Raw genomic sequence first — 10,947 nt, forward strand, 5'->3', positions numbered from 1 at the left:
AAAAAAAAAAAGAACTTGCTTTGCCTGCACCCAACAGAATAAAATGATAAATTAGCCATCAGTTTATCCTTTGCCAAAAAGAAATATGTTCTAAATTTATATACTATAAACTGCCTAATAAATTATATCCACATACTACACATTTCATGTTTCTATTATATACCATTTAAGGGAGAAAAAAACCACAGATGTTTATTCAAATGACATATAATAACATCCTAAGACATATGTATTCTGTATAACATGTAAGTGGTTACCTTACCAGGAAGATAACAAGTCCTTGTAATGCAAAAAAAAATGATTAAAGTGAAATTCAAGCAGTTTAGTAATCACTTTTATCTTTTCCAGTACAGTACAAAGTCCTCTGGCAGTCTTCACTGGTAATTTCATGCTAAAATGTTCCAAGTTTAGAATACTTCACCAATAAAAGAAATAGGAAAGTATTTTTTTATCTCAAGTTAAAGGAAAACACTTATCACACATGATAAAGAAACCCAAGCAAATGTGAGTTTGTGACTACATGAACGAACAGGTATCATTAATACATTATTTGAATTCCTCCATGGCACCTAAATTGTAATTTAAAGCCCAATAAACAAAAACCATAAAACAGGCCCAAACTCTACCATGAAATGGAGAATCATAATAAAATCCATTTATCCCTAGGGGTGTCTGGGCGGCTTAGTTGGTTGAGCATCTGACTCTTGGTTTCGGCTCAGGTCACGATCCCAGAGATGTGGGATCAACCCTGCTCTGTGCTCAGTGCAGAGCTTGCTTGAGATTCTCTGCCTCTCCTTCTCCCTCTGATGTTCCCCCTGCTCACTCATGCTCTACATCTCTCAAATAAATAAACCTTTTAAAATACACAAAACTAAAAAAATCTATTTATGCCTAAATATTTAGTTTAAGACAATGATAAGAGTAGCACACACTTCATCTAAATAATGCCATTTAAACAGTGCTAGGACATAATGTTACTTAAGACTAATAAGTGTGATGCATTATGTGAGTCCAACCATTCTGAAAAAAAGGTATTAACAAGTAACAGCATCCCCATCAACTTGGAGCCTACAAAGTCAATTACTTTGCCCATATCTTTCCAAATGATTTAGTAATACCTTTTAATATTACAGAAATAAATCCATCAAAGAACTGCAATTCCAATGTATTTTGGTGCTTTTGGAACTGCCTAAAAATGGAAAAGCATGCGAGTGAAATGCATTATATACTTATTATACCTCAACATTTCAGTGTCTAACATGGGAAATAATTCCCTACCATTTAGCAATCTGTCTTATGTATATTCTTGATTTGTACTTACAGGAATTTTACTATTCTTTCGGAAATTAGTGTTAAAACATGGTTTTCAAAAAACTAGTATATGATTATGCTTAAATTCACAAAAATATAGCACTTTTACAACCATACTGAAATTCCATCCTTTCACACAGGTTCACAAAATACATCACAAAAAAAAATAAACAAAAGCAACAGTTTTAGAAGTCAAACAATGCAAATTTATTTCAGGAACACACACTACAAAAAATCACCTCTGGGTCCATTAATAATGCTAAGGGAACAAAGTTGTAAAAAAAAGGTATGCTCGACTGAGTCATTTATCCATACCACAGTATAGAACTTGAAATAAATCCTCAAATCAAGGTTTAAAACCAATTTAAGAGACAAGATCCTAAGAGTTCTTTGTTTGTCAGTGAGCTTTACACCCAGTGTAGGGTTTGAACTCAGGACCCCAAGATCAAGAGTCAAGTGCTATACCAACTGAGCCAGCCAGGTGCCCTGTAAGTGTTTAAGAGTAATTTTCCTTCCCCAAACAATGTTTAATTAAAAAGTTAACTATATTTAAGGTTTTTTCTTCAGCTCTTCAGTTCGAAATATTATTATCGTTGTTAATATGATGTACATCTTCTGTCTGATCTGAATAATGAGATTGAGGAAGTAGGGCTGGAGAAAGTGAACCTTGCATTGGTGAAGGAGGTAAAAATACTTTTGACATAGGCCATATTCCAGAATTTGTTCCACATGGTTGTGTAAATGGAAGGCTCAGAGTTTCTTGCTCTTCAGTAAACTAGGGTAAAGAGTTAATGATTATGATGGTTAAAAGGGAATCCACTTACAGGTGGGCCACAATTTTGAGAGGAGGACATCCTGGAAGAGGAGAATTCATCTAAGGTAGCACATGAGCAATAATAAATCCAGGAGAAGAAGTTAATGGTGATAGACCAGAAGTCATGGGTGGAGGTGGCACTTGACTACAAACCAAGTAAGGAGTACCTGAATCCTAGGGAGATACGACATTGGCTGGCTTAGTGGTGGTGGAGAAGATGGGGGAGAGGGGTGCCCAAGCTCTAGAGGCATAATAGGATGAGGGTACCATTCCACTGATTGATTTCAATATTCAGGATGATGATAAGCGGGAGCTGGAACAGGTAGAGAGGGTTCTTTTGCACCAGGATTTGAGTCATTCTGAATAGGGATGATGAGCAAATTGCTGTGTTCCCTTATTGAAATACTAAGGGTTTCTTGATGGACTGAAGGAAGTGAGGGTGGAGACAACTGCTGAAGGAGCACATAGATCCTCCCATGGCACAGGATGCACAGTAGGTGGTGACGTCATGATGTGCTGCTCTGATGGGATACAGCTCATAGGGTCCTTGTCTTAGCAGTGTTGCATGAATATCAGCTGTCGGTGAAGCAATATGATGATGAACCTTCCCCAGTGGAGCACAGTTAAGTTTTTCGCTTTCTTATGGTGGTGCTTGATAAGAACTCATAAGTCTTTTTCAGACATATATGTTTGCTTGCATCCTTGGACAGTGCTGCCCATGAGGACAGAACTTCGCATATGCTCCCTGATGAGTGGTACAAGAATACTACAGCCTAGATACATCTTATCTTCATTGTCATCATATAAATTAGCACAATCATAGCAAAAGGCATATTTGTGCAGAATCACTGGCCCATAAATTTGAATAGGCAAATCACATTTGTCACAGAAATGCACTGGCGAATCATCCTTTTCCCCTGTGATGTTCATCTTATAGTCCTCCCAAAGGCATTTGGGAATGTTTTTTCTTTTTTCCCAACAGTTCCCCTCCTTTACAGTCATACTGCCCATCTTTGTTATATTCAAACTCTTCTTCACCAACAGGCATCCCCTTCATAGTTGTTGCAATTTGAGACACCAATTTGGCTTTGCTCGCATGCTTGAAAATGAGCTTTAAAGACATTTGTCTGCGAACATCAAGGCAACCTCCTGATCCAGAATTCTCTGTGCCCAGTAACCCATCATTAGAGGCAGTGGAAGGCACATTTCAGCTCAAACTGTAGCTGGGAATAGGAGCCGAAGACTCACCTTCCTCTGGCCCACATAGCTTGGACCTCCAGGGTCTGTCTTCTTCTCTCTCCTGCCCTATCTTACTACTCTGGTGAAGGATTCAGGCACAGGTTGGACAGGGGAAGAAAGAGCTTTAGTTGAGCTGTTGAGATTGCTAAGTGATTCTTCATGAGCCACAAGAGAAAATGATCTCTAACTGTGGAAATAGACTGATGGGAATGGGGAAGGGGAACACAGTAGTAACTCATAGACCATTGCCTTCTAGACTTACTTATTTTTATACAAATGCATTTCTGTAAACTGCCTTAAATCCCTTGATGGTGTGTGTGTGTGTTTGTGTACTTCTATCTGTACAAGCATACACAAGCTTACACAGATATATATACAGATAGATAGATACATATCTATATAGATAGATAGATATATCTATGTATATATACACCTCTAAGATTTTGTTATGATACTATGAATTTAAAATCATCTTTGGGGGTGCCTGGGTGGCTCAGTTGGGTAGGCAACTGCCTTCGGCTCAGGTCATGATCCCGGGGTCCTGGGATCAAACCCCATGTCGGGCTCCTTGCTTGGAAGGGTGCCTGCTTCTCCCTCTCCCACTGCCTGCTGCTCTGCCTGCTTGTGTTCTCTCTCACTCTCTGTCAAATAAATAAATAAAATTTAAAAAAAATCATCTTTGTCCAGAGGAAGGGAGCACGGTATTTATCTTCTCAAGGAAAAATTATGTGGAAGTAGTGAACATGGTAATTTCACAGGGCTAGACATTTGCTATTCTTTCTTTAAAAATGTTTATGGGTGTACAGGCCAAATTTCCCCAGGTCTCACCTTCCTGCAAGTAGGAACTGGACTACCAAAAGAATAACAGACCATATTTACTTGGCTCTACCCTCACCCAAAACTGTGGCTCCTCTGCACCTCAGAGGGTCTCTCCTGAAGTTTCAGACATTCAACCTTTTGGCTTTGTTGACTATCAAGTTTCCCCAAAAAATACCCCCTAAAATTAATCAACCGAAGTCAGGATTTTAAGACTTACTACAGTACTGGAGAACACTTCCTTAACGGAATCTATCATCTTGAAAGTGGGATAGCAGGGTGTGATCTTGGGGATCAGGCTCGTAATATTAAGATAGGTCTTGTAGGCTGGATTGGGCAGATTTAATAATACGACAGCTATAGATCAATAAGTATAAGGAGTTGTGAAGAGTGAAGCAGTATGCTATAAGTGAACTCTTTCAGTTGGCTCACAAATTTATCTTCCAGGAAGAAGTATTTCCTGGAACAAATAGTTAAATTTGCTTATTCTCAGAATTGTTTAACATAAGACCAGAAAACTATCCACAGTCCCATTATTGTTTAACACAATGACACATGATCCCATTGGTTTCAGTACTCAGCCACCAACCTCTTTTCTCTGGCTCTGGTTTGTTCAGATTCTTGGTTAAACCAATGTTGGAAACACAGGAATGCCCAGAGAGCCACCAAGGGCACCAGCACCAACCTATGCCCAAAGTCACTGCTTCCTCAGCAAAAAAACGATACTCATTGAAGGTGCTGCTAAGTGCAAGAAGATAAATGGGCTTCATTGCCCTTCTTTCTTCCACTCTGTTCCATGGGCTACAAAGTACTTCAGACTTTTTCTCCCTGAAGACATAAAGAGATTTTTCAGAAACAATCTTTTTGGAAAGGAGAAGGGAGTTGAGGGAAATTGGAGGGGGAGATGAACCATGAGAGACTATGGACTCTGAAAAACGATCTGAGGGTTTTGAAGGGTCAGGGGGTGGGAAGTTGAGCCAGTCTGGTGGTGGGTATTGTGAAGGGCACATATTGCATGGAGCACTGGGGGTGGTGCATAAACAATGAATTCTAGTGCACTGAAAAGTAATCAAAAAAATAAATTTTTTTTTTTAAAAAGAAACCATCTTTTTCACTTGCTCTCAGTTATGTGCGCCCCCTCACCCCCGCCACCATACTCTGCACTGCAAGGACTCTGGCAGTGCAAGCAAGCTCACTGTAGTTGGTTTAAATCTGAATATACGGTGTCACTCGCCTCTCACACTTTCCCCTAGTTTTTCAGCTTTCTCGTATTCCAGCAATGGGGTCTCTCTAAGGATTCGTTCACTTACAAGAGGCAATATGCTACTTCATACAAGTAACTTCTTCATGGGCCTACCTCATGGAGTCTCCAAACACACCTCCACCTCCCCAAACACTAAGGCCAAGGCACTTCATTCTCTCAAACCAGGCCTCCCATTACAGGCTGATTTTGTTTTTAGAGAGCTTGAAATTTGGGGGGCTTAAAAAAAAGATGCACTTTTTCATAAGTCAGAGTAGTTCTTGGAACAGTATGGATATTCTGCCCCTATGGTAAACAATGAACCAGAATTCTGAGCTCAAACTAAATAGGACAGCATTCAGATCTATGCACATGTTCCTGCTTTCCAAGTACAACTACTTGCTGGCCAGGCCCTTTATGAGGGTTCGGTATTCTTTCTTTCTTTCTTTCTTTCTTTCTTTCTTTCTTTCTTTCTTTTTTTTTTTTTAGTAATGTGCACATAATCCAAATACTGTGAATACAAAGAGAAAAAAAATCTGTCAGAATGTCCATAACTTATTTCCTCTTCTTTCCTAGAACCAACATTTCTCTGACTAAACTGAGACATTTCTCAGATGACACAATTCTGTCCTGACACTTTAACCTTGAGTGAAAAAAGCCAGTTTTCTTTCCTACTTGGCTCAATTTGCTTTTGTTGTTCATTGCGCCTACTTCAAATTATTTTAGAAATACATTCTCCGAGTTCAGCCTTTGAGTCACGGAAGCATGCTTTACCGCAGACGGGTGACGTTAACTTCTAATCTAGACATTTCACACCCAGAGCTGCTCTGGTTCAACACTTACAAGAGCTTGGCTTTGAGTATCTGTTTGTTTATAGCTGAGAAGCTGGATCTGAAAGCCCTTAATAAATATTATTTGATGAAAGGGTATTGACCTTCCGTTTATGCCCATCAGATTTAAGAAGCTATCTTGCTACACTTGAAAAGTTGCCTTACAAACTGATCCGTATTTCGTGCCTTTAAACGAAAAGTTAAATGGGCTTCCATTCAGCAGTCTCCTTTAGGGCACAGAGACTCTGTCCTTCAATCTCAGTGCTCTTAAAAGTTGCTAGACTTCCATTCGATTGACAAAAGAGAAATTCAGTGTCTGTCAGCCTGTAACAGTGATTGGATATAAAATGGTTTGGGCTTGGAGATTTAAAAGAAAGTGGACCTTTCAGAATTGTTTTGACTCATGGAGACCTGTTACAATTCAGCTGCCTCAAAAGAAATCTGAATGAGGCTGACAACGAAGAATTATGGACCGCGCAAAGCAAGAGTATCGATGTGCACAATTAATGCTAGGAAACAGGTTGAGACATCTCCGTGGAAGCCACATGCCATCTGGCCCAGAAGCAGTCATTCTACCAGAGTGACACCAAAGGTCGGCGGGAGTGAGAGCCCGATGTCCCGCTGCCAGGCTCCTGGATTCTATTTCTCATTTAAGGGAATCTGATCTGTCATTCCTCTGGCTCCTGTGGGCTTTAAATTCACATAATCAACATATCACTGCCAGAGACTTAGTAACAGCTGAGGCAGTTTAAAGGTGAGTGGAGAATAATCTTGCTCCCAAGCCAGATGCCTTCAGTTCTACGAAGAAATAAAAAGTCCATCTTGGATTCCAAAAAGGAAGGCAAATTGCCCTGTGTGAAAAAGACCTCAGCTCCCGTCCCAAATGTGTCTATTTTACATCCTGGCAAGGGAGGGCTGGCCCTCTGCAAGAGTTGAGAGCAGTGGTTTTCAAAATGTGGTCCACAGACCTCTAGGGATTGCCAAGGCCCTTTCTGAGGGTCCTTGAGGTCAAAACTCTTTCCATAATAATATGAAAGCATTGTCTAGCTCTTCAACCATTTGACATTGGCAATGATGATGCAAAAAGTGATGGTGGATGGAAGAGTTGGCATGTGGGCATGAAGCAAGGCAACGGCCCCAAATTAAACGAGTCATCTCTGTTATTTTCTACTGTGACTTGGTAAAAAGAAAATGCCAGTTTTACTTGAGAACGTCCCTGATTAAGTTCAAAAAATTATTAATGGTAATAAATCACAACGCTTGAGTACCTGTCTTCTTCCTATTTGCTGTGACCAAATGGAAAGTACACACAAAGCATTTATGCTGCACGGTTAAGTATAACGGCTGGCTCAAGGGAAAGTATTTATGCCATCATCTGAGTTGGAAGGTGAACTGCACTTACTTCAAATTATCTGCTTTTTTTTCTTTTTTTTTTTTTTTTTAAAGTTTTTATTTATTTATTTGACAGAGAGAAATTACAAGTACACTGAGAGGCAGGCAGAGAGAGAGAGAAGGAAGCAGGCTCCCTGCTGAGCAGAGAGCCCGATGTGGGACTCGATCCCAGGACTCTGAGATCATGACCTGAGCCGAAGGCAGCGGCTTAACCCACTGAGCCACCCAGGCGCCCTATCTGCTTTTTTTTCTGGAACACTGTTTTCACTTGAAAGAACAACTGAAAAACTACGGCCATTCAAACTTGAGTATTAGGCAGGCATTTTTTTTTTTTTCAAAAATGAGCAAAATTAGCTTGTCACTTCAAGAAAAACAACTGACAACTTGTTGCCAATTATAAAATTCAATCTTTGGAATGAAAATTAGGGTTTCTAAACTTCTATCTGCCACCACGATCCTAATAGCTTCCTTGTACTAAATGAAGACTCACCTGATAAGATCAGTGGTGACTATACTGAAGTTAATTTTTTGGAATTGCATAATGAAACGTGTCAAAATTTGGAAGTTCTGCATAACTCAGTGAACCAATATTTTCCAAATGATCAATGGTTGATGTTATAAAATCATGCATGATTAAAAGACCCATTTAAAATCAAGACAGTAGAGGATTTCAATATAACAGAGTATGAAAACTCACTGATATGTTTTAAATTCCTCATTGCAACTAACCTGGAGGAAAGTACCACTTGTTGAGTTTTGTTTTAGTTTCAAAGTGTATCTACAATGATCTAAAAGTCTGTTTTAATACTCCCCCGCTTTCCAGCACTATATCTGTATGAGCCTGGGATTTTCTCCCTGTATTTAACCAAACCAAATACCACAAAAAATTAAATGCCAGGGTACCTGGGTAGCTCAGTGAGTTAAGGTAAGGTAAGGGTCCAACTCTTGATTTTGGCCCAGGTCCCGATCTTAGGGTCCTGGGATCCAGCCCCCACATCAGGCTTCTCAATCAGTGGGAAGTCCACTTCTCCCTGGGCCGCTCCCCCTGCTCACTCTCTCTCTCCCTCTCTTTCTCTCTCTCAAACAAATAAATAAATACTTCAAAAAAAATAGATCATAGGCAGATACAGGTATGAAAATCCAGCTATCTTCTAGACACTGAAGAGATTTACAAACATTTAAAACAATGCTGCTCTTCTCACTAATGTTTTTTCTTTTGGAAAATAGATTTTTCACAAAAATGTGTTGTTTATGCTCGTATGTAATGGTTTATTACTGTTATTTTAAACTGAAATAATAAAGATTTTAAAGTTTCTCAATAGATACACCGCACATAAAAGTTCTTTGGGGTCCTCCATAATATTTAAGAAGGGAAAGGAATCTTGAGAGTAAAAGAACATTGGAGAACTCTTGTTCTAGATGGTATTTCATGCCTTTTCACCTGTCCTCTCAGAGACGAAATCTTCCCACCCTCCTCATTCACTCCCCTAAACTCTGTCCCATCCAAACCAAACTAACCAGAAGACCCCAGAACATCCCCATGTTCAAAACTGGCTGATGGTAACACGGGAAAGGGAAAGCAAGATGGAGATCACTTAAATGCCAAGCACTATGTCATGCACCTAATGTATGGTATTTCTTTTTTTATTATTTTTTTTAAGATTTTTTATTTATTTGACAGAGAGAGAGAGATCGCATGTAGGCAGAGAGAGAGAGGAAGAAACAGGCTCCCCACTGAGCAGAGAGCCCGATGTGGGGCTCGATCCCAAGACCCTGAGACCAGACCCAGGCAGAAGGCAGAGGCCTAACCCACTGAGCCACCCAGGCGCCCCCCTAATATATGGTCTTTCACTGAATCCTCACGAGAGCCCTAAGAGGTGAAAGTAGTAATGATATGTCCAAATAATGGGGCAGCAAGACACAGGGTGAAGCCAAAATTATTTCAAGGGTCAGCAAAATCACAATCTCACTAAGAATGATGTGTAGACCAAATAAATAAGAACATCTTACAAATCCCACACTACCAATTTTCAAATACCGGTGGGCAGTACATACTTAAATGAAATTTCATTGTAAAGCATTATCAAATTCATAAAACCTTCTGGTCATTTTGGTTTTTTACAACTTCAGTCAATGAATCATGACACGTGCAGGAGATCAAAAAAAAAAAAAAACTGTTGACAATGAACAGGAAACCAAAGAGATGCTCATGTTTGACAAATATTGAGAATCACTGCAATGCAGCATTGTAACCACACTGGATCCAAATCCAAACCAGCAGAGTCCATACCTTTGGGACAACACTAGACTATTTAGAGTGGCATCCTTACCACTAAAAGCCTACTTTTTGCCATCAAAGTATTTAAGACTGTAGACAATGAAGTCAATACACAAATATGAAACCAGAAGCCCAGTACAGTACAGGGTTGGATGAAGGTGGTAAAAAAACAAAAATTCAACCAAGTCAATTTTAAAGATCTAAGTGGCTTTATGCATTGATTCCTGAATTGGGCAGCATCCCTGTAGGGGAAGCTACCTAGCCTGTAGGGGAAGCTCCAAAGGACTACAGAAAAAGAAAGGTTTTTAAAGGTAGAGAGGGAGTGGAAAAAGAAATTATTAGCAACGAATCCATTGTTTTGGCAAAGTTGCTCTCCTAAAGGGAAATGAAAGGGTCTATCAGTAAAGTCCCTAGTGCTGACCAGGAAATTCCCATGCTGACTCATTAAAGGTGACACTTTTTTAAAACTAGGGAAATGGACAGAAAGTGCTCTAAGAGTTGTGGGTATGTAGAAAACTTCTAGTAAAGAGAATATGGGATGAACTAAGATTGGATCTGCATCTTTAAAGATAAAATTTAACTGGCCTTCCAAGTCAAGGCACCAGAATAGACAAAGACAGATGTGGAAAGCCCTTGTGTTCAAGGGCAAGATGTTCAACTCAATAGAGGGCTCATACAAGGAAGCAGTGGGAGATACAGTTGGAAAAGGAGTTTAGCACCAAATGGTAGAGGGTTTGGATGGACGAAGGAGGTGTATAAACTTACCTCAACAGGCAATTCAGAATCATCGAGTAAAGATCTAAAAGAAAGAAAGCGGAGTGCTATGTAGTTTGGCAAACTGGAAGAGGCATCAGAAGATCTTATTAGGAAGCAAGTTACAGTTCAGAACCGAGATTTTTCAAGTCAGAGTAGGGCAATAGAAGGCAAAAGGAACAAATACAAGGGAGACGTTGGAAGGCCACAGTTTGGTGACTAATTTAATGGGAGCAGCCTCCAGAAAGAAGGGAAACAGAGGACTTGAAGTTTT

The 10,947-nt window shown here is 39.7% G+C and overlaps 1 protein-coding gene across 1 annotated transcript; it reads right to left on the bottom strand.

The window, feature by feature from the left end:
- Positions 1-1,882: 1,882 nt before the first annotated feature.
- On the bottom strand, positions 1,883-3,182 carry CBLL2 (Cbl proto-oncogene like 2). The gene is given in 6 exon segments (XM_059385298.1): positions 1,883-2,104; positions 2,106-2,270; positions 2,446-2,562; positions 2,564-2,676; positions 2,824-3,085; positions 3,087-3,182. Coding segments are annotated over 6 exon segments (975 nt in total).
- Between the last annotated feature and the right edge of the window lie 7,765 nt (positions 3,183-10,947).

This window comes from Mustela nigripes, chromosome X (assembly GCF_022355385.1).
Source record: "Mustela nigripes isolate SB6536 chromosome X, MUSNIG.SB6536, whole genome shotgun sequence".
Classification (NCBI taxonomy): domain Eukaryota; kingdom Metazoa; phylum Chordata; class Mammalia; order Carnivora; family Mustelidae; genus Mustela; species Mustela nigripes.